This window comes from Podarcis tiliguerta, assembly GCF_965153285.1.
Source record: "Podarcis tiliguerta genome assembly, chromosome: Z".
In the NCBI taxonomy this organism is placed as follows: Eukaryota; Metazoa; Chordata; class Lepidosauria; order Squamata; family Lacertidae; genus Podarcis; species Podarcis tiliguerta.
The window spans coordinates 42582395-42607135 of NC_139553.1; the positions used below are offsets into that span (position 1 = coordinate 42582395).

The 24741-nt window shown below is 42.6% G+C and overlaps 1 protein-coding gene across 13 annotated transcripts in view; it reads right to left on the reverse strand.

Annotated features, from left to right (window-relative positions):
• Positions 1 to 24741, reverse strand: part of AFF2 (ALF transcription elongation factor 2) — a 382241-nt gene that overhangs the window by 278726 nt on the left and 78774 nt on the right. For 7 of the 13 annotated variants that reach the window (XM_083422401.1, XM_083422406.1, XM_083422407.1 and 4 more), the window contains exon 2: positions 1569 to 1689. In XM_083422401.1, coding sequence (XP_083278527.1) covers positions 1569 to 1689 — 121 coding nt within the window. Of the gene's footprint in view, positions 1 to 1568; positions 1690 to 4572; positions 4805 to 24741 lie in introns of those variants that run through there. The other 6 variants (XM_083422402.1, XM_083422412.1, XM_083422410.1 and 3 more) reach the window with 3 other exon arrangements.

The window sequence follows — 24741 nt, forward strand, 5'->3', positions numbered from 1 at the left end:
ACTAGTGGGTTGCCATTCCTGCATAAAGCCACTTAGGCTGCGTGAACAGATTCACATTCTCTCCTCCCCACCTCCAGCCCTGACGGTCCTGTCCAGTTCCATTGTTTTGCCTGGTGGTTACTGCTTCAACACTATTTCCCTCGATACCATTGCTTCCACCTGGATTAGCCTGACGAGTGATATGAACCAATCAGGGATCATCTAGCAAACATAATGATGATACACCATTTCGAGACAAGATGAGATCTTGCTATATGATGCGGGTGAGGGCTTGAGATTACGTGAATGGGAACATTTCCTTAAGTGGCAAATAGAAGAAGAGGAGGAAGAAGAAGCTGCTGCCAAAACAGCAGTGGGGCCCTGGGAAGAGGGGAAATAAGCATTGGTGAAATGGTATGTGACAGAACAGCCTTTTTCAGCTAAGATCTTTATGCCTGCATAATTTACTAATGAGCAAGAAAACTGAGCAGGTCCAGGGGAGGATGATTTTGGTAGGATCCAATTCAGAGTTTACTTGCATGGGCTAAGGAGCTTGTTTTCACAGAGATTCTCTCAGTATTGCTCATTATTGTTCTGCTAGTTTTATATTTCTTGGATTTTTCTATGGGTTCTGGTAAGAGTTCTGGATACTGGGATATACATTCACAACAGCAATTAATGAGCAACACACTTCCCTTTATATGATATTTATATTCCTGTGAAAGGTTTGAGGGGAGAGGGGAAAGTAAGATATAAATTCAAAGAACCATCATCCTCAGTCTTTAATGAAAAGTGATAATAATAAAAACATTATTATTATTTTAAAAAACCTTGTAAAATTCAGCAAAGATAGGGGGGAAACAAATAAATAAATTATTTCAGGTGCCTTCTGGGAGTCTTATTTAAATGTAGTTTGTGGTGAGGTAGGTTTTTTTGTTTTAACTGGAAAAATAGAAAATATAAACCCCTCCTTTCCTGACTGCAGAATTCAAAAAATATGCATCAGTGAGAACAAAGGCTTCTGGCATGTCTCTGTATTTTGTAGATATCATAAGTAAACCCATTTCTTTTCATACAGAAGAAAAAGTTTTCTGTATTCTGAGAGAAGGAACATTTATCTACGCAAGCCTTAGCCCCCAACACACAACCTGAAATGGCACAGCCCAGTCACAGGTTGAACACCTCAGCGAAAGCAGGGCCTCGACGGTCAACTCGCACGGCTGTCTTGCAGTGATATCATATTCAAGAAATCTCCATAGTGGGAACTGCCACTGAATTGTTTCAGTGCTAATCATTCTTGCTATTGTAACAACCCTTTGCAGACTAGGGTACTTCAGCCACTGGGTGGCTCTCATGCAGAAGAACCCAGTGGCAGCCCAGAGGACCCCCAATTGCCACAGATAATTAAACCAGTCAATGCGCTTCTATGGAAGCATCTTTTGCAGTGCATGAAACCGAGAGGATGCCCTCAGTGCTGCTATCCTCACTGAGGGACTAACGTGTGATTAATGTTTGGTGAAATTGCGGAGGGTGGGGAGCGCGGTTTCAAATGAAATGAATATTGAATACAGCTTCAGTTGTTTGTTTACCTTGTAGGGTTCTCCAAAGAGGTTAAAGCCAGATGTAAAGAAGTCTTCATCCTGCTGGACCTCTTGATTTCTCCGTTCCCATTCTTTCCTCTTTAGTGCGTTCCGATCTTGTTCATAGTGACTAGAATTTTAAAAAGAGAGAGAGAAGCTGTTATTCTTCTTTGTACCAAGACATTGTTCTTACCAGTTTTAAGTGAAAAGCCTTGCCCAGACTCATAATACCCAACTGCCAGTTATTCAGGTGGGCCACCGGATCCAGACATTCCTATCTCCAGGACTGGAGATCCCTGTACCACCTGCAGAGGTTTGTGCCAGGTTTTCAGTTTTACCGCAACTGTCTTTAAACTTGTTTTTTAAAAAAATCCTGTTGTAAATACAAATCAACACATTGCTCGTAAACAACTATCCCCCCCCCCCCAGTTGTTTTTGTAATTTGACTAGACTGCATTTAGTCTTCACTGTAATGTTAGCTTAGTTTAGACCCAATTCTGGCAGATAGGGCTGGGCGATATCTGATTTTCAGCAACGTGATATAGCAACCAGCTAAACATTGTGATATACTGATATATCACAATATCTGATGTAAGAATGGAGCTATGTAGAGGCATTGGCTGGCTTCACAGTTTTTCTTACATTGTGATTTTTGCATGCCACACACAATACGCATACCATGATTCTCAATATATTGCCAGGTCAAAAATTATGAAACTGATACAGACTTCAAACCAGTTTTGGACGATATATCAATATCGCCAGGCCTATTGGCAGGTGCGAAAATCTAAATCAAAGCATAGAGTCAACATGGTGCTATAGTCAGACTTTCTTGCTTACATAAATTGTCTAATAAAACAATTCACAGGTGGGAAAAAAAAACATCAACACATTTCTGTCTGCTTTTCCCTGCAAAGGAATTTCCAGAAAGTTTACATTTCTAGAAGGGTAGGTTGCAGGTGAAGGGAAGGCCTGAAACCTTGGAGAGCTGGTACCAGACTGAATAGACATTTCTGGGCTGGATGGGCTAACAATCCAAACTGGCATAAGGCAACTTCCTGAGTTGAACCCAGAGCCTTCTTCCTAGATAGAATGTACTTCACCACGTTTTCATAGGCAAAATACCATCATAACTACAGTAGTTTAAACTGTTCTATCTATCTATGGCAAGCAGGGCTACATGTGTGGGAGACATTTTAATAAGAGAAATTTATGCAACCAGAATATTGTAACAGGAGCTTTGTTTTAATTAAAAAAACCCCACTTTTATTGCTGCTTTACGTGTTTAATTAAATCCCACCAATCTAATCCAGTCTGACATAAATCATTACTAAAAACATAATTATATAGTAAATAAGCAATATACCATTTACTATTTTCTAGTAGGTTAAAAAGTAGATTAATAAAAATCAAGCTCTATAATTGCTCAAATCAATGTACATAATTATAGTCTGTCCTTCTAGGTAGCACAGAGATGTAACAAATGGGATACATTGGCTGTTAGTTGTAAATCAGCACTTTAAAACAGAATGGTTGTGTTGACAAGTCTGAGAGAGATCCTTTGTTTAGGAAATAAAACAAATGAGAAACTTGATTTTAAGATTCCAGTTACTACACACCAAAAGCTTCTTGCTTTATCATTAAATGATTTGTGTGAATTGACTTTAAATTGCATATTGGCAGCCAAGTCCTAAACATTTGCACCAAAATATCTGCTTGAGCAAATCCATCAAAACGGACCTTAGTGGAATGTTTTAGCAACACAGGAAGCTGCCTTCTACTTGGCCAGATCCACCAGTATTCTCTGCACTGACTGGCAGCAGTATACCATGGTTTCAGGCAGGGGTCTTCTGCATGTCCATCACTGAGCTGTGACCTTTCCACAACTGATAACAGGGCAGTGCACGTGAGAGCAGCAGACTTGCAAGGGGGACATAGGGGAGGCTGTATGATGCACACAGCTCTGTCCTCAAGCAATTTTTGCTGCCTTAGGCTGCTGCCTCATTCTGCTTCATGGTGGGGCTGGTTCTGAGAAAGTGTAAGTGGAGTGGATAAGTAGCTTGGGGGTTTGTCTGGTTCCTTTGCTGTCACCTGAGGCTCAGGTTGCCTCATTGTCATGGAGTGAGTGCCTTCCATTAGCTTCAACTGGTGGCCCAACTGTGTCCCTATCTCGACAGAGATAGCCTAATTTGTGTTGTCTACCTCAAAGTTAGAACCTCTCAGATGGGCACCATTGCCATTATAGGAGAACAAAGGAGGTGTTCGTGGTGTATTCTGGAACCTCTTTTTTTCTAGAAAAATAGAACTGAATATAACCTAGATGTTACCAGACCACAGACAACAGAAATTAGGCTATCCCTGTCCAGACAGGGACACAGTTGGGCCACCAGTCGAAGCTGATGGCACTCCTCGCCCATGATTCACCCATGAATACAGCAGTTAAGAACCAGTATACTGGCCCAAATTCTGTTTTCTGTTTCAATGGGATTCCAAATGGATTATATTTGGAACCGGTTAACACAAAAATGAGCTCAAAGCTTCCACTGTATTCCATTAGGTTTCCAGAAGTGACTTTTATGTCATGTGAAAACCCAAATACAACACAGAAATTAATAGGGGAATGTCAGTGAAACAGAATAAGCTCCCATGTGAATGAAGCCATAATCAGAAGGAAAAGCCATTTGGGTCCATACCTCCATGTTAAATAACATGACCAGTTTGCCAATGGAATGTGGCCGTGTGAGTTGGTGGAGGATTAAGACCTTAACTCACCCTCACAACTTACTACCTGTCAAGTCCAGCTGCCATACTACATGCTCAACTGCACCTCCCTTTTACTTTTACTTTTTGCTTATGGGTTTGGAAACTGCTAAGAAGATGACAGAACATCCATGGGGTGCATTTGGTCCAGATGTTCTAGCTGCTGGCCCCTCATTTACAACTTTTAGCCTGATGCCCAACACAATTCTTTATCTTTCATCTGAATGAGTCAAAACTGATGGGTTGAACTTACTGGGTAAAGCTCTTTCTTCTTGTGCCTTTCAAGAAACAGTAGGCACCTCTTACCCATTTTGCTCCTGTCTACTTTGAGTCAAGCCCAAGGAGACCACAAAGTGCTCCTCTTGAGACACTGCAGGAGTCACATAGTTCAAAATACACTGAAGTGGGTGAGAGCAGATGGTGAACCTGCTTCTTAATATGGATTACAGCACCTTTGAGAACGTTTACTGCTATGCATTCTCAGATCAATGAGCTGAGGTTGAGATTCCAACCATACATTCACTGTGATGTCACAAAGCACATGGCATAGCTGAAATCCAACAGTGTTGTGCTTCTGTGTGTCTCTGTGTGGGGGTGCTGTCAAGTCCCACTGTCATAAAGTCGCAACATGCTTTGCTGCCAGTGATTTTGGCTTCCCATTCCAATTATTTTGGAGAAGGATGAACTACATTGCAATTATGTTCTCTGATGCTGCGCTACTTGTTAAGAGTAGAAGTCACACACAGGAGCAGGTAGTTACCATATTTTTTGCTCTATAAGACTCACTTTTTCCCTCCTAAAAAGTAAGGGGAATTGTGTGTGCATCTTATGGAGCAAATGCAGGCTGCGCAGCTATCCCAGAAGCCAGAACAGCAAGAGGGATCACTACGCAGCGATCCCTCTTGTTGTTCTGGCTTCTGAGATTCAGATTTTTTTCTTCTTGTTTTCCTCCTCCAAAAACTAGGTGCGTCTTATGGTCTGGTGCGTCTTATGGTGCGAAAAATACGGTACATATTGGAACCCATTCACAATGTGCTCTCAAGCCTTATAATGCACAGTCACTTCAGATCTGTTTGATAAAAGATGGTGGGTTCTGAACCCCAGACCACATCGCTGCCACAGATAACACTCACAGTCAAAAACAGGCATTTTCTCTCCCTCTGCTGTCTCTATTACTTTTCATCTGCGCTATACATTTAAAGCAGAATCATATCCCTTTAAGCAGTCACAGATTCCACCAAGGAATCATGAGCAGTGCAGTTTGTAAAGGGTATTGAGAGTTGTTAGGAGACCCCTATACCCTTCACAGCACTACAATTTCCCAAAGTGTCCTGGGAAGAGGAACTGATTTCTTAAACCACTCTGTGAATAGTAGCCTCCTAACAAAGACTCTCCTCCCAGAGGGGAGGGGAGTGGTTGTGGACGGGAGCTCCGACCCCGCCCACGCAGGGGCGGGAGCCCCTGCCTCCTCCGACTCACCTGGCCGGCGCCACACGCCCAGGAGGCGGCTCCCACCTGGAGCCGCCCATAAGGGGGCGGGCCGAACCTGGAATATATGCTGGCGCCGGCCCCCTCCTCAGCCTCTTTCTTCGCAGCCGCTTCGAGAGTCACCCACCCTCCACTCCCTCTAGCTCAGGGCTCAGGTTTCCTCTGGCCTTGCTATGGACCTTAGGTTGGTCGCCCGGTTGTCTGGGGGACTGGTAGGAGTTTTTCCTGTTGGCATTAGGCCTATGGGTTTTTTCGCCTACCTCGTAGCAACCGTCACAACTTTTGTGGTATTGGTGGGTAGGTTAGGCATTGGATTTGGGTGTTATGCTGTGTGGGAAGGCTAGGTGTGGCCATCGCCTACGCCTTCGATTTGGGTATTCCGTTAAAGGAATCCGGCGGTCGTGTATTCTGTCCGATGCCTGCTTGGCTGGAGGCCATGGCACGACCCCGGTGACATCAGGGGTGAGCCTATAGTTGGATAGGCATCAACTGGCTCTGTCTACCCTACTGATGATTCAACCCCTCTGCTGTGGTCATCCAATGCCTAAGCCAATACCTTTGCATTGCAGTAACCAATAAAGTTGTGGCCTTTTCCTTGCCCATAAACCTTATACCACGCGTCCTTGTGTGTTTATTTCCACCTCACGGGGGTCGGGGGTCCTCGAACCACAACTCTCAGCACCCTTAACAAACTATACCTCCCAGTATTAGCCTGTAGTAGCTCTGCCTCCATAGTTGGTGGCAGAAATGCTTCTGAATACCAGCTGCTGTAAACCGCAGGAGGGGAGAGTGCTCTTGGGCTTGGGTCTTGCTTAAGGGTTTTCCACAGGGATCTGGGTAGCCACTGTAAGAACAGGTGGGAAGCCATGACTGTTTAACGTGGTATGATGCAGCTTTACTTGTATAGTGCAAATTGTGTTATATATGTGTGTGTTTGTGTGCCTGTGTGTGCAGTATGCTGAGCAAGTACTGGCGAGACCCTTGGAAGGGTTTCCAGCTATGTTTTACCCTCTGAAATTAAGGAATCTAAGTTAGTCATGGTCATTAATTTCAATGGATCTACTCTGAGTAAGACTCACACTGGATACAACCCCAAGTATCTCGGGATGAATGGATAGATCTTAATCTTTCTTCACCTGTGCATGTAAGTTGCAGCCTACTTAATTTATCTCATGCAAGAGCCATTGAGAACTGACCCTACCCCTAATTGCAAAGGCCTAACTTAATTTCTACTGCTTGGTTTGATCTTATGCAAATATACATATATACATAGGCACACCACCCACTCTCACATATAAAAATTCACCTTCCAGACATGGTCACACATATACATGGTAAAGAACAATATATTCCCACATCTCTACTGGAAATGAATTTAATCTCAATTCTAGCTTTTCTGCACCAGGAAGATAACCCAATATCGATGTTTGCCTTTTCAGCTCAGCATGCCAATGTACTGAAAGATTCACACAGTGTGACATAATGAGGAATGAGCTATGCTGTGATGGGGGCTTTTGCAGGGTATAAAGTCACTGATTCCTCACTGAAGCCACAATTACTAATTTGAAGCACTGTCTAATTAAAACCACAGCTATGTATTTAGCCTCTTGTTATACCTACTACAGTTTTATAATTACAGAGACCTCTTTATCTACTCAATTAAAGTTCTCCGGATGCAGGCAGGTTGTGTTTGAACCCAAACACCCAAAAGGGGCCAGAGGCGTCCCGTGTAACCATCTCCTTGATGATTCCTTAGCTTTGCATTCTTGTTTTCACATGGAAAGAAAACAGAATAAATGAAGCCACAATAAACATACTGGGAATCTCAGGAGAGATACCCACATAGTGAAAGTTGCTCCCAATACCCGTAGCTACACAGAGGCCAAGATACTTCACTGTTGCAGAAGATAAGGCTCAGCAAAACAGTAGGCTTTTGCAAATATAGATAGATAGAAATACAAAGTATTTCTGATGCTCTAAACAAGTTCAGAGAATTAATATATAACACCATGCAAGTAACACAGACTAATGGACTAACTGCAGACTCACAGACTAAGAAACACTGAGCTGACTGCTCAGATATCACAGATATAGTCAGCGCACTGGGCTATTATCATAGTAACTGGCTTGGCTGATCTTGCACCTTCGATTAGCTCATCCACAGGGTGATTTACACTCATGAAGAAAATTAACTTCTCATGTCCAGTTACTCCATCAAAATGTTCAGATTGAAATCTGGGGAAAATACAATTGCTTTCCCTGACTTCTTCTACTCCTTCCTTCCTGAATTTGTCATGTGGGTGATCCTACCCAACCAGGAATCACATAGTAATACTACATAGTACTACATTGTCATGTGACATGATAAGATATCAGAAAATAAAACAATTGCTTAATCAGTTTTGACTACATTATGACGTCACTGAGGGCAAGTGAAAGCAATGGAAAGTCTTCATTATGATAAAGATGGGGGGGGGGGGATTGTTGAGTAAAGGAGGTGTTTTTGCCATGGCTGAAAACCGTTATGAGGAATAGTGACTAGCATCAGTTCAGCCCTGTTTAGGTTTGTTTGCATGCTACTGTCTTTACGTTGGCTTTAGTCCACTCACATGATCTGCTATCCTAAAATAAACTCAGATTTGTTTACCTATTACAGGGCTCGGGTAGGAAGAAGATGAATTTTCCTCCAAAAGAAAATTCCAGTACTCTTTACTCATGTCTTGTTCATCTCTAGATACATGATCCTGGTATGCAGACATGGGTGGGGTGCCAAATTAAGGATTCTATAAGGACATCTACTGATTCATGACTGGCCTGAGATAGTTGCGGTGGGATGACAGGATGCGAGAGGCTGATTCCTTGACCCTCTCATGTTAACAATCCAGAGATGACTTTCTCTGAAATAAGTTTAAGTTTTTCCTTTGCATGAAGCTACCTTGAAAGCTGCAGTGGTTCTCATAAGGAGACAGTTCAAATGTGCTGTTTTAGGGTCCACTGCACAGCATCTGATTTGCATGCAGAAGTTTCAAGCTTCACTCTCTGAAATCTCTCCATGAAGGGCTGAGAAAGAATCTTCCCTACGACCCTGTATTGCTGCTGCCACTCAGTGTAGTGAATACTGATAGAGTTGCCAGATATCTAGGTTTGCCTTGGCCCCTCCAGGTGGCCGATGGAGGGTTTGAATCTCCAGGTGGGCAAAAGCACTTTAAAAACTTTTAAAAATCATCAATCATTAGAGGCCATTCAAATCAGAGAATAATTAAATAGTGGGATGGAGTGAAGGAATACATGAAAAAATATGGTTCCGGAACTGGAATATTAATAGATAATGTGTCAAAAGTGCAGGGGTAAGCAAGGAAATAATAAAAGAATCAAATGAATAATTATTATACTACAACAACACAACAAGATGGAAGAAGTAAAAAAAATAAATATTGAGATGGGGGGTTTAGGGGAATTTATAAAAAATTCTAATATAATATTTCTAATTGTGCTGCATTTATATATAGCAAAGGGAAGTCTATAGCAATTAGGTATATTTTAATTTAGTCAACTATGTAATAGGCTTAAGTTACAAAATGAATATGGATTTTGAATTTGATGTTTGTAATTCTTTTTCGGTTTTGGAATAAAGTTTTTTTAAAAAATAAAAACTTTTACAAAGAATTTTTAAAAAAGAAAACCATAATCTGTGTGCAGCTTGCAAGCTTCAGCCTGGCAGGAGCAAATTATTGCATAGGTTTTTGTGGTGGTGAGGCTCTGTACTCCTTTACTTTCTCTGTCCACCTCAATCTCTGCAGTGGAGATGCAGAGTCCAGACTAGAGAAGGTATTTATTTCCATCTGAAGTGAAATGGAGACTAGATGGATTATTTCAGTGGAAAGTAGGTGGAGTGGGGGCTGGCTCAGAGGCAGAAGAAAAGAAAACATTGGATCAGGAAATTCACACTGCCATTTCAGTTATTTCCCCCACCCCTTCTGTCTCTGGGGCAGCCCCTTCCCCTGACATAATCCAATTGGGAACCCTAAACATGGGCATAATAAATCACTTTGGATATGTAAAAGAATAGAGTGATGCAGGGGAGGGAGTACATTTTAGGAAAAAATAGTTTTCCAACCTAAAATCTGGATTGAAGACAGCTATACTGATTCACAAAAGGGTGTTTTTTTGCTAGTTCAGTGGTACTTTTGACCACCACCCCTGACACTACTGAGATCTTAAACAAAGAGCTTGGGGAGTAGGCTGTGACTATGTGCAAAGTAGGTATTTGGAAAGGTCTGCTCTTGGTGTGAAAATAGAATCCTTGCATTTTTTACTTGGGCTGACTACAACTTCCATCATGAATGCAAAACTTCCACTGTACCTGGGAACACCTTTAGCTATGGTTTCTATCTTAATGTCCAAGAAGTGACATATCTGCTCATTTGTCAGACTTCCTGTGTTTAACTTGAAAGGTTGGAAATGGAAAAGTGGGGAGGGAGAACAGAACGGAGTATCCTGCATAATGGCTGGCTGGCTATTTGCCCCTTGTGTTTTGTTGCAGGACCTACTTGATTTAATATAAAAGCAAGCTTGTGAGCAGTCCAGGACAATTATTAATCAGTAACAGGTTTAAAACAAATTTCCAGAGGGACAGCTGTGTTAGTTAGGTTGCAGCAAAAGCAACAAAGAGTCTTGTGACACCTTAATGAAGACTAAACAATTTTGAGACAAACACACTTAAAGACTTTTTAAAAAGACTAATAAATTTAAAACAGCTATCTCCTCAGGAAACTTTCGCTCCTGCTGGCTCCAATTCTACTGTTTAATAACATCACCACTTAACAGACAGTTGAATCAGATTAATCACAGTACAGCATGTTCATTAAGAAAATGGAATGCAATGCACATATTTTGTCTATACACATTTACGCATCATTTCCGATTTTGCCAGAATGACTACCTCTTTCAAACAAATATTTATCACTGTGCTTCAAAATCAATCTTTTGTCTATTAAATATAGATGGTTCTATCTTTGATGTTCAACAGTTACATGCCGAAGCCCTCAAGATGACCATTTTTTTTTATTTACACAGAGTGCTAAATCTGTCCAAGATTTGCATAATGTAATGTGACAAATGACAGCACACTTGATACAAAAATAAGAGATTAAAGTATATCTGCGAAAACACCCACTGCAGGACCCAAAGGCAGTTTATGGAAATTTTAGTTGTAGGGTTGAAATCCAGATCTCCCTTTGCATCTTCCTTTCACTTGTCTGAAGCCTATCAAATCACCCCCAACCACCCACCCTGCACACACACACACACATTGTCAAAATCGTGCAACGTCAATCGTGTCTCAGTGGAACAAAATTCTGGTGCAGTCTCTGGAGGAAATAAATGTCAAGATCATATGATGTTCCCAGTCCCTCACGCAAACCTTGGGCATGCAGTCTTTCAATGCATGCCGTAGGGAACATAGCAAGCTGCCCCATACGGAGTCAGACCATTGCTCCATCTAGCTCAATATTGTCTACGCTGCTGGCAGCAGCAATCCAGGATTTCATACAGAAGTCTCTTTTAGCCTTACCTGGAGATGCCAGGAATTGAACCTGGGACCATTTGCCTGCCAGGCACATGCTCTGCCATTGAGCGATGACATCCCCCCAAGGGGGCCTCAGAGAATGGTCCAAGGGCAAACAATGCTTTTAGGTTTCAAGAAATTAAGCAGGCGTTTGCTCGAGTGCGCCATGAAAGAAACTGGATCAACTTCATCAGGTTTTATGTGAATTAATTAAACTAAATAGTTTTAATTTTATTTCAAATAAAAATGCAATTAATTGTTACTGCTTTGAATCTTATTGTGTTGTTATCTTCCTCAAGTGGCTCAAGCCAACTGCTATTTTCAATAATGCTATTTATAGGGTAGGGTAAGGGTAACTGGGAATGAGTTTAGGGAACCATGGGAGCACATCAGCCTGAAACATTTGGGAACCACTGGTCTGATAGAAATAACAACAATAGCTTTGCACAAAGAGGCCAGTTTGTGTGGCAACATACACTTCTATTCCCCAGGCAAGTAGTTCCCAAACTCCCTTCCCCTCCACTCCATGGGCTATTTGAAAATTGTTAAGGGTCTTGACGGAACACCAGATATTTTAGTTTTCCTGCCTGTTATAGTAATTGCCATGCATTGTTCTAGCTGCTGCATGCTTTTTGCATTACAACTTTAATCCCAACAGTTCGTATTATTGGAATGCTCAAGTTGAGATTCTTGCATTGTAGGGGATTGGACTAATGATTCTTAGGATCCCTTCCAACTTTATGATTCTATTAAATTGTAATACAATAAAATATGTGCTTCTGATGCCTAATCCTCTTTCCACTCCTTTCAAGTCACTCCCCCCCCCCCTGCCATTTCTGATCTGTCCCAGAACAGCCACTGACCCTGTTCCTCTCAGACCACCTGAATTACTGGTAAGCTCCTTAAGAGTAAGGAGACTCTTGACCTAGACCACTATGTGGAGAATAAATTGCCCCCCCCCCCAGAACAGAAACTAATTGCTCTTCCCTTAAAAGGGCTCTCTTCACTTTTGCTAGTTGTACCATACCTTTCTATTCCAAGACTTTCTGCATGCAAAGTTGTTAGCCCGTAACTGTAAGTTAACTGTAGCTTAATTTTACACTGTTCCTGTTCTATACAACTGATTTGCGTTATTTTTATGGACTTTATGGATTTTTATGTACTCACTTGCAAACCTCCCTGTGACTTGGACAAAGGGCAGCATATCCATCATCTAAACAAATAAATATGCTAAAATGTCTCATGGAGTAGATGTAATAACTCACTGGTCCCCATTACATCCAAAACCACATGGCATCTCACATAGACAACTCATTTCTCCCCATTAAGCATCACTTTGTTTATGTTTATGTTGTTGTTGTTGTTTTAAATGAAATGGTTCATTTCATCCATCCCCAGGTGGTTATTGTTTTCAGGAGATTTCAGGCTCATAACAAAATACAGGGGTTGAGATGGAGAACTGCAGGTATGAGAAAAGCTACCATTATTAGCAACAACAGCAACAAAAATCCATTTTGTCCATCTTCTCGAAAGCTGGCAAATGCAGAACTGAAGCTGAAATTCCATCCTCTTTCCTCCCCCACAAGGTATTCAGATTCTCCTTAGAGTCACAGCAGGGTACCTATCTAACACAGCCTCCTAATCCACATCCTTTATCCTGGATGTAATTTAACTGGTGCCAAGACTCCCTAATGAATTTCACACATGTGTACTTAAATTTGTTACAGCTTACCAGTTCAGTATGATAAGCAATAACTGGAATGCTGGATTTCATGTTTTCTCCTGCCAAGTATATAGCGGGCCCTACTAATGTCAGAGTATCGATACAGATTCATTAATTTGTGTTAATTTTCAGGTCCAGCTGCACAAGAATCTCTCTTGTGATTAGCTCAATGTGCAAAAAATAAAATAAAAAATAGTGTTTTTACTGTTAACTGTTATATTTCTCAAATTCAGCATATTAGAAAGAAAATACAAGTTGACAAGGTAGGGTTGTAATAGCATGCCGAAGACATCCTGAATATGCATTGTTAACACAGCACCCACCATGGATGTGTTATGTACATGTGCCATTGTTCAAGAGATTAATTGGTCTTCTTAATTCTCAAACACATCTAGAGGAGTGTCTCCCAAGCACTTTTTTTTAGTAAAAGAGAACAAGATGAAAAAGCAATGGATAATTGAAAAGAACATCAATCTATTCTTGCATCACCAACATGCCCTACAACCTGTGTGCAAAGATTTCCAGGAAAGTACATCTCACAGAAAATTATGCATCTTACCACCAGTTGTTTCCCTGCTTAATAAATGAGTCTTGATTTCGCTGTTGCTGTTTTTCTTCCCCTTGCACAACACTGTTCAACCATCATATGTTCACTGGGACCATTCTGATTGCAAAGTGAATGGACTCTGATTTACACAACCATTTGCCACCTTCTTTGAGATTTTTTTTCTGGCTCCCAGGGCTGACATCAATGCGGCATAACTGCCTAAGCACTTTATTTCACACCAGTTTTTGATCATTCAAACTGTTAACTAATCATTTTGAGAAACAGTATGCTGTTAAACAGGAAACAATCTAATTCTTATCAGCAGCCATGATGTATACACTTACTTTTCTATGAATATATCTCTGTTGCCAAATGTGATCTCACACCTAGACATATGGGAAGGTGCCCTGTATTTAGCCTACTGTTGGCCTCACTTTCCACCCCAAAGGGGATTGGCCGTCACTGGGAGGTATCCAATTTACTTAAGTCCATTTTCAATGGGTCTGCTCTGCATATGGCTAACTTTGGGCTGGGACGCAATGCCATTTACTGCTAGCCATAAGAAGAGCCTGATGAATCATGCCAATGGCTCATCTAGTTCAGCATCCTGTTCTCACAGTGCCCAACCAGATGCCTGTGGGAAACCCTCAAGCTGAACCCTTGAGAGTGCAAAAGCACTCACTTCTCACACGGTTTCAGCAGCTGGTATTCAGAAGCATTGCTGCCTCCAACCATGGAAGCAAAGCATAGTCATCATGGCTACTAGCCTTCAATAGCCTTAGCCTCCGTGAACTTGTCCAATCCTCTTTTAAATACATCCAAGTTGATGGCCAACATTGCTCCCTGGGGAGAGTGAATTCCATAGTTTTATGGTGCACTGCATGAAGAAGCCCATTCTTTTGTCTCTCCAGAGTCTTCCAACTCAGAGTCATTAGGTTTCCATTGGTGGGGAGGGATAAAAGCTGTTTTCCATGGACCTTCTCCACACCATGCATAACATTATAAACTTCTATCATATCACCTCTTACTCACATTTTCTCTATACTAAAAATCCCCAAGCACTCACAAGGGAGATGCTTCACCTCCTTGATCATTTTGGTTTTGTTGAATCAAAATGGTTAGAGCTGTTGAACCTCTCTTTGAAATCCAAGAGGCTTTCAAGTGCTTAACTTTGGCTAGATTGTGTCCTAACTGAATGACTCCAACAGAGGAATCTGCAATGTCAGACAAGTAGGCATTTTATTGCACAATGCTTCTATAACTCTGTCTATTTACTAACAAGTTACCTTCTCCACTTGGGAGGACTCACTTACGCAGTGTAATGGTACTTTGCCCAAGCTTTATCAACAATGCAAACTCTTCCAAGGTAAAGTCTAACAGTTTAATAAGATTACTCCTTCTTTTGCTCATCAATTATAGATTGAAGGAGCAATGCACTTATTGCCTTTGTAAGCTGCAGATGGATTCCCATTGATCCACAGGCCCCCAATACCGAGACGAACAGCTCTAGGAGTTCCAATATAAATTAATGCATTGGTTATGCAAGAATCTTCTGGGTGAGATTAATTACTTCTCAATAAATTAATTCTATCTCTGTTGAAGCCTTCCTTAATTGCTTCCACTTAGTATAGTAGCATCTGCTATATAAAAATAAACAATTTGCTGATAAGAATGCAAGATGCCTTGCATTCCAAATTGCAAAAGTATATCTTACCTCTTTCAACACCTCCTTGGAACTGGGAAGCCACAGCTCCCCTGTGTGAGAAAGGGGGGGGGCAGGAATGTCTGAACAGGAACCACCTGTCTGCTGTTCATTCCTTCCAGGTGGGACTCCTGGGCATTTGTTGCTGTTGTTTCCTCCTTAACAATGCTCTTGCAGTACTTAGAAGCTTCCAGCAACACCTGTTGCGTGTCTACACCCACCTGAACTGGGTGATCAATCTGAACTGGTGGAAAAAGAGCAAGGGCAAAGAGGGCAAAGAGAGATATGTAGGGGTGGGGTAACCCTTTATCAAAGGGGGTAGTACAACATGGTGGTGGTTGCTGCCATATTCTCCCCCTGTTCAAATAGACTGGAAATAGACTGGGGTGTGGAATTGCAGTGATCTACATGATTGCATTCCCCTCACCAGGTACCTTCTGCACTCTGCTGAGTTTGAGTGTGTCTACCTGAAGATGCCCAGGACAAGTACAGATCCTGTTGGTGCACCACATACCCCACTGCTCAAGAATCTCCCTTCCTGAGCTAGCTAGGGTGGTCTTGGGGTTGGTGCTAGAGTCCCCTAGCTTGTTGTGGTGGGGGACTTTAACATTCACACTGAGGCTGTCCTGTCAGGATTGGCTCATGATTTGATGTCTGCCATGAAAACCATGAGTCTGCCCCAAGCAAATTCTGGACCTGTCCCTGCTGCAGGACACATTCTGGACTTGGTATGATAAGCATAGGGAGAAAAGTGGCCAAACAAAACATAGTTAAGCAAGGTTGTTGGGTTCAGGCATAACACCAAACCCCAGGTTGCCAAACAATAACTTGTAATCAAGCAACAAACCATAGCTTCACGCTGAGCTTGGTTGGCAGAAAAGAAAGTTTGGTTAATCTCCTGAGCTGGATTGGTGCATTCAAACAAACCATTGTCAGGCTTATTAAGATGCGTGACATAGGCACCGGTAGGGTTACTATATTTCAAAAAGTGAAAATCCAGACAGAAAAGTTGTTGAGCATTAAAAAAAGGGGGGAGGGGACTTTTCTTGGACGTTTTTGAGCTATTTCTGAGGGTAATCAGCAAAAACAACACTACTGACATGGGCTGCCACACATCCAGAAAATATGGCAACTCTAGGCACCGGGTTCCACACAACATTTTTTAGGGGGGAGTCACGTGACATCACGCAGCGATGGGAGGCTGTGGGGAGGCCTGATGGGGCCTACTGCAGCCACAGGTAGGCCCACTCGGGCCTGCCACAGCAAGGCCCGACGAGGCCTGGTCCCTCAAGATTGGGGGAGCTCAGTCTCATCCCAATATATGGGGGGAGGGGGTAGCCCCATAGAGTTTGCACCTATGGTGTGTGAACCAGGCCACTGAAAGTGCACACACAGAGAGATACACACAAATATCTATCTATCCAAGTATATTATGGATTTATTGTTAACTGAATACTACTTGTTTTATGTTGTCTCACCTTTCCAATGACTCTGCACCCATAACACCAGTATAAAATGCTTGTTTCATCATGTTTAGTATAGTTTGAGAAACCCCCTAGTGTTTCTTTTACTTATAAATACATAGAGTTGAAAGAATCAGAGACTCTACTTAAAATAATCCACTAAGTACCATCTGGAAGGAAATTAATTTTGAAGACGAGTTTATCAAGTTAATTTGGCTGATACAAACAGACAGATTTGAGGCAATTAACTAAATATTACCCCCTCCCCCGGTTTCAATTCATTATAGCAAATTAAACATTTTTTCCACTTGAAAGTGTTATAGTGCTTACATCTAAAGCCTGAAGAAGTGTTTATTATTGAATTGCTGCTTTGAAAGGAATCATTCTTCAACAGAATAAAACCAGAGGATTAACTGGTACCATTTATAATAATTATAATAGTTGTGTGTTTTGGCTATATTTGTGAGGAAATGGGAGAGGGGGTGTTTTTGCTTGCAAATCTTCACAGCTTCTGGCTGGGGAAGCAATCTGCTCATTCTCTGCTCTCTGTTGGGAACCAAGAGGTAAAGACAGAAATTCCAGGGATGAGGGGTGCATTCCACAGTGCTGTTGTCTACCAGGATTACATTTAGCTTGCAACAGCCTAAGAGTACTTTAAAGTGAGGATGTCATCCACCTGGGAAACAAGGAGCAGAGCCTTTTGTGCTTTTAGGCTGCAATCCTATACAGTTTTCCTGAGAGAACTCAGTGGGGCTTATGACTGAGCAGACCTGTACAGGATGTCAATCTGTTGCATACCCTCTTGGCAATCTTTTGCCTGATAGACAAAGGCAATGGAGTATCCAGATTCTCTAAGGTCCTTGGGCAAGCCAACCAACTTGTGCACTCCCCTCTCTTGCTGTATCTACTTCCTCGCTGCCATGATGACCAGCTGTGGTTGCTCCACTTCCTCTTCCTTGCTACCAGCTGCTGGCTTGCCAGACAGAGACCCAACTTGTTAGCAGGCAGATGAGCAAGCATGTTGCAGTGGTGAAGAGCAGAGGAAGGGTCAGAGGTCCTAAGGCAAGGAGAAACTTTTTCAATACGCACTTAAATGTTGCCATGGGGGGAGGGGGCTCCCACTGAATGTGCACATTAAACATTGACCCTTTTACCAACCACGTTTTACCCAGATGCTTGCTCTCTTGATCCCTTCTGTCTGTGCAGAGAAGACTCTCACCAAAAGAAACATCTAATGGGCTGTCAGGGACAAGAGCTAGGACACAGGAGGTCAATTCAGGAGAGAGTCTGAACTGAGGAGCTGGGCCAAACATCAAATATATAGGGCCAGATGGAATGCTATTGGTTCCCTGCATCATCTGATCTCTGTTGGACTAGAGGCTCCACTACCGGCCTTGGGCTATTTACATTGGTGGTAATGCAGAACTGTTCACTGTTTGCAGGTTGTCATGGTGGAATAAGGAGTAAAGAGCCTGCGTTCTGGTTCAAGCCTCTTGGACTAGTTCCCCATTTGTTTGGACAGCTTGCTGCAAAGATAGTGTCCTGACACCACCACCTCCTCAGATTATCTACAGGGACCACTGAATAGCTTTCCCATTGAATGCAGCTGTTCTGTTCCAAGGGGAAGAGTCACTGGCTGGGAGGAACTCCCTGATGTTATAACAATTTGCATTTCATTATCTCCCACTCTTGCAGAGTCACGTTTTGCATCTACCATTTCCCCATTTTAATGATTTCAACATTTTAATTCATGATTTCTGCTCATGTCAAGTCATGCGGTCAATACTGGGTGAATCTCTCCAGTGAGAAAACAGATGCTAAATGCACCGAGAGGAAACCAAAATAAGGAAATATAGCAGTGTCCATCCAATTAACCTATAAAGGGGAGAGAGACGATACTGTGAGAGTGCATTAGATGACTCTAGAGGGTTCTTCTTTTTCTTCCACTCTTCCCAACTAAATATTAGACCTTTTTGTACATTATATTGAAAACAGGTACAAGCTGTCTCTACATAACGACTTAACTGGGGCTCTGGGGAAGCAGCCTTTGCTGCCCAACATGGACAGAATGTGGTCCTGGGGGACATGTTTGGCTTCTGTGTGGTTAGGGGTGGGATGTACAGGCCTTCCCTCCCAGCTGAGCAGGCATTGGCCCATGCAAATGGGCCATCAGTAGTCCTGGAGGAGGTGGGCTTGCGTACCCTTTAAGGACCGTGCCCAGGGTACCCCTCTGGGATCACCAGGAGATTCACCACCCACCCAGTCTGTACACCCCTTGCTCAAAGGTGAGTGTGTGGGGCAGTATGAGGACCCGGCTATGGTATGTCCAGTTGCTGTATTCAGGGCCAAGGAGAATTTTTCCCAAATTGGTTGGTCTGCAGGTTTTTGCCTACCTCATAGCAATTGTCACAGCTTTGGCTGTTTGGGTACCAGGATGGAATGTTTCTGTCCAGGTGTCCACACGGGGGTCTATGGGCCACAGAACCCTTCCCAATGGTGGCTTTGGCGGAACACCTGATGCACATCAGGGGGCGACTGCTAGTAAGGGTTGACCCCTGCCTTATGCATCAACCAGTAGACAGGCTGCTTGATAAATAAATAAGTGGATTTATTACACTAGTGTGCCTTTAATCGTTCAAACTTAAGGTTCTGGTATGCACTTGAATCCCTCCTGCAAAATACTGACAGTCTGAAGGCATCCTCAGTGTGGCAAAACTAATGTCTAGATATGGATACAAGAAGGCATTGTTTTCTGTTTGGTTCTCTACTCATCACATACAGCATTGTTTCCATCCTACTGTGGTTCAGTTTGTCTGTTTGGCATGCTGTCTTACTATATTGTTACTTGCCTGCACCATTGGGAATGAGACTGTCTACAAATGTATAGTTAGATCAGTGTGGCATTAGATGTACAATACTTGGTGGTTTATCTATGTTTGAAATTATATTTATCTAAATTATGAATTATCCCATTTACACTGAATCAAAATGCTGGACAGCCTGGTTTCTTTCATTTCCAGATTGTTTCATTTTTCATCTCTTGAATTTACTTAGAAGCTGTGTGGTTTGTTGTTGTTTTTATAAAATAAAAATAAAAATTTAGAAGATCAAAATATCTTGGAAACATCTGAAAAGAGCAAAAGTCCTAAACCTTTTCACCCAGAGCCTTTTAGCTGTAAAATGAAACAGACATTGCTTTCAGGTTTGTGATGCCATTCCAGTGTGTTAATGAACAGTAGAAGCTCAAATATATGGATTCAAACACTGTGTTGTTTCCACAGGCCTACAGCGATGTTTGGCACAGATTGTACTCTCTGAAGTTTTGCTTTGTTCTCTGGATTTATTTTATACGGGTCAAAAGATCAGCCTACCTGCCCATATCTGTCACAGGTGCCTAAGAGCACTGCAACTTACAACTCAGTCTGGAAACAAGACGAGGGGGAAGTTTGTGAAAACGAACAACCAGCTGCCAATCTCATTCTACTATCATGCTGCTTGATGCTGGAAGGCTGGAAAATTCAGAGCTAATGGTAGCGGCTGGCTTCTGTGTCTACTTTTTCAGACACACCATGCTAGAACTCTCTCTTCCTTTGTACAGCCTCTCCCGATGGACACATGAAACACATCGGCGGAGCTCATTATCGCCGACAGCCCAGTAAGCACACACAGAAATCCTGCTGGCAGCCAGCAGGACTCTATGAGTGCAGGCGAAAAGATGCCTTCCGCGGCAAGAGAAAAGATGGGAAGCGAATGGCCACCTGAACAGAAGGGTTATCATCTTCATTTGTGCAGCCTGGGAAAGTTCAACTTACTGAGACAGGAGAGCAAACGGAGAGGGGTATGCTGCCTTCAACCAGCAGTTGTTGTTGTACATTAGGGCTGGAAGAGTGGAAGGCAGAGAGGTCAATGGCAGGTGGAGCCAGAGCCACAGCCAATGACAGGCAGAGTGGATTAATGCTAGTTTTGTTCCCTCCACCTCCTCCCAAGTTCTGCAAGGGCAAAACTGCAAGGGAGGAGGAATCTAGCAAGCAGTGCCACCAGCTGGTCTGGTTGTAAGAAGGCAGGGAGGTTGGGTGTTAGCTGAAGGGAAACAGAGGCTGGTGTGGCAGTATCACTTTTGCCCTAATGGCTCAGCTTCTACTGCAGAGCTTTCCAAATGGTGTGTTGCGACACGTTAGTGTGTTGGCTGTGGTGTATATGTGTGTCACATGAACACTCCCCACGCTCCTCCCGGGGCCAGAAAGGGGTTAGTTTAACCTCTGGTTTGCTAGTAAAACTGAATTACTGTGTTGCGACATGATGCTTGTCTTAAAAGTGTCTCACCAACATGAAAATTTTGGAAAGCTCTTCTCTGCTGTCTATAACCCATTCTACTGCCACATTAACAAGAGACATGGGGAGATGCTTCATTAAAAAAAAACCACAAGGCCCTCAACAAAGTTACATGCACTGCAAAAAGCCAATAGTTAAGAGAGGAACCAAGGGAAAGCTGGGGTGAGGTGTGGGGGAGACTCCCCTTAACTGGAAGTATAGGGTAATCTTAAGTTCAGACCAGTAAAAACACAAAACTGCAAGCTCCTTCAGAAGCTCTGGGTGGCATTCAACTAAGTTTATGCAGAGGAAACCTACTGAAATGAATGAACCTAAGTTAGTTCTGTCTGCTAACACAAAAGCACGGCCAGTGGTTGCCCCTGCTGCCTCCCAGCGATTATCACTGCACTCTGTCTAATGGTAGAGCTGGCCCTGGAGGCTATTAAAAATGCATGTCAATATGTACAGTTAGTAAAAGGATCTTTTACTGGCAGAAATTGCCACCATATTACTTAATGTTCCCAATACATCATTTTAGGAAAGAGGTATTTTTTTTAAAAAAGGATGTTCTACTTTTACCCCTCAACAAGGAGCTGCTCAGAGTGCTTAGCAATGTCTAGAAATGAGCACAAAAAAGGGAGCAGGAATACAGTAAGTCATTTTTAAAAGATGCTAAAAGCCGCCAATACCAAAAAGCATCATCAAAAGAACAAACAGCCAGAGCTAAGAATAAACTAAATTAAGCTACAGTTGAATCAAAGGCTGCTTCTTCTTGTTTTTTGTTTTTTTAAAAAATGTCCACAAACGCTGGCAAAACATCAGGAGAGGAAGATAACCAAACCTCTTGAAGCAAGGAGTTCCACAGATAGGGCACTACTGCAGAGAAAGCCCTCTTACAGGTTGCCTCCAACTGTCCCTCAAATGGCAAATAACTTTTAATAACTGATTGATTGCTTTTTAGTGTTATATTGGAGAGATACTTTTTTATTATATATTGTCACTGCACTACTTTTTTTAGACTTTTCTTTATGTGAAACGCTTTGAGCACACCTGTGTTTTTGGAAAATACGATAGATTAAGAAATTGACTGTGACTATGACCCCGTCTGCACTATACACACTTAAAGCAGGATTATACCACTTTAACTGTCATGGTTTCCCCCACTCCTAAAGAATCCTGGGAACTGCTGGGGTACTGAGAGTTGTTAGGAGGCCCCTATTCCACCCCCAGAGCTACAATTCCTAGAGTTCCCTGGGAAGTGAGGTGGATTGTTCCCCAAGGCTGAGAATGTCTGTCAAGTTAGACCCATGAGTCAGGGGTTTTCCCAAAAACATGCCATTTACTTTCTCCCATATATAAATGTAAATGCACAGTGGTACCTCAGGTTAAGTACTTAATTCGTTCTGGAGGTCCGTTCTTAACCTGAAACTGTTCTTAACCTGAAGCACCACTTTAGCAATAGGGGTCTCCTGCTGCCGCTGCATGATTTCTGTTCTCATCCTGAAGCAAAGTTCTTAACCCGAGGTAATATTTCTGGGTTAGTGGAGTCTGAAGCGTATGTAACCCGAGGTACCACTGTAAATGTAAATGCCAGTCACCCTTACGTTTCCTCCCAACAACAGTGGAATGGAAGGGAGACCTACTGTGGCTAACAAGAAGCTTGTCAACAGGCCAAATGTGTCTCTCTGTATGTCATTTGAGTGTTTCTGTGATCCCTCCATACATGCCTCCCACATCATTATTGACAAACATTTTGCTAATATTAGTAGCTAAATGCCAGGGCCCAGCTGGGAAAATATCACTAGCAACATGGTTTTGGTTTGTACTGCTCTCCATTTCCAAAGAAGACGGGTATTATGCAGCATGCAGTGTTATCACCTCAGAATGCCACTTAATACCATCTAATACAAAACAAGGCTTTAAAGCCCCATATCATAATTCAGCAGAACATCCCTTATCTCTCCTGATAGTGAATCTCGAGTAGCAACTACATGTTATTGTGTTTTAGGGATTGACATTTTGCGTGAACATGCTGATTTTCTCTTCAAGGCATAGACAATTGGCGTTTTATGCCAGGGAACACTTAAGCCAACAATGGCTCCTATCAGTCTGAGATATTCCGGCAATTGCCAACGTGAATTTCATTCCTCCACCCTCCACTCTTCATCTTATGACATCAATAGTGAGCCGGCTTTTCTTTGATAAAAATAAAAATACCAACGAGACGACTTCATTCTCCTGTCACAAATTGTCAGAAAGATTGAGGAACCACGTCAAAACAAAGATGTGTTCGTGACATGAGAAAAAGTGGTAACAAAAAGCTCTGCACTCCGACGAGAGAAGCAGCACAATACCCAAATCTGAACGCATATTGTTGAGACGCTGAATTGCAGCAGCACCTGCTCCCTCTGGCCATATGTATAAAGCCTGGTAGCGATGTGACAGTGGACAGTGGCAAGTCACCGCTGATAATCCTCTCTTCCATGAAATTTTCTAATATTTTTAAAAAGTTGTTGGTTGTTGGCCATTGCTACCTCTTGAGAGAGTGAACCCAAGATTTTAACACTGCACTGCTGCATGAAGAAGTGCCAAGTTCTTCTGTCTGTCCAGCGTCCAGCTTCATGGGATTGGCCCCAAGTTCTACTATTATGATAGAGGAAGAAAAACTCTTATCCCTTCTCTGCCTCTGAACAGGGGCGGAGGAAGGTGGGGGCCACCTGGGAGAGACGCGGTGGCTTGGGCATGAGCAGGCTCCACACTGTCCAAATAGTCCGCCTGCTGCCTCCCCCCCTCCATCTGTAGGGCGGCTGAGTGGGAGGAGGCAGGCAGACTCCAGAGGCCCCGTGGTGTGCCCTGCCCCTATGGGCGGCTTGTCCTCCACTGCTGCCTCTGAATGGAAATAGCTGGGAATCACAAGTGGGGAGACAGCTGTTGCACTGAGATCCTGTTTTTGTGTTTCACACGGGCATCTAGTTGACCACTGTGAGAACAGGATTCTGGACTAGATTGGCCATCAGTTTGATTCAGCAGTAATCATGCCCTTATCTACCTTGGGTTAAATGTCACCATTTTTGAAAGGCCTGGTTGACTTTCACTGCTCATTTTCCCTTCTGGTGTTCCTGAAAAGGATTATAAATCATTTCAATCTGCTTTCAGATGCTAGCTATGTCTCGGTTGCTGCTGCAGTTTGGAAGCTGTTTTCTATTTTGGTGCAGTGTTTGTGTTTCGTTTTACAGGGATAGTTTCGAATTGTTCTATTATTGCCTCTGAGTTATTTCATTGTAAAAGCTTTTGAATTGTGTAATCAGTGTAAAAATGTGCAAACAGAAAAATAAATAGATGCACAGCAAATAAAGCAAGGCATGCTCCTGTGTACTATAGAAGTTGTGGGCAATTGACCCCTTAAGATTATTCACTCTGTTTGTGGACAGAAAGAAAGGAGGGCACATTTCACAGAATTTCTTCTGTGAGAGGAGAAATTTCCCAAAGGTTTTTCAGGTGCAGGGCTGCTCACCAAAAGCACAGCTTCTTTCTTTTTTCCCTTAAGAGTGGTGTTTTATTGAGGGAGGGCACCCCCTATTTTTTATACTCCACAATGCCCCTGGCTTTGCAACAATCTGGG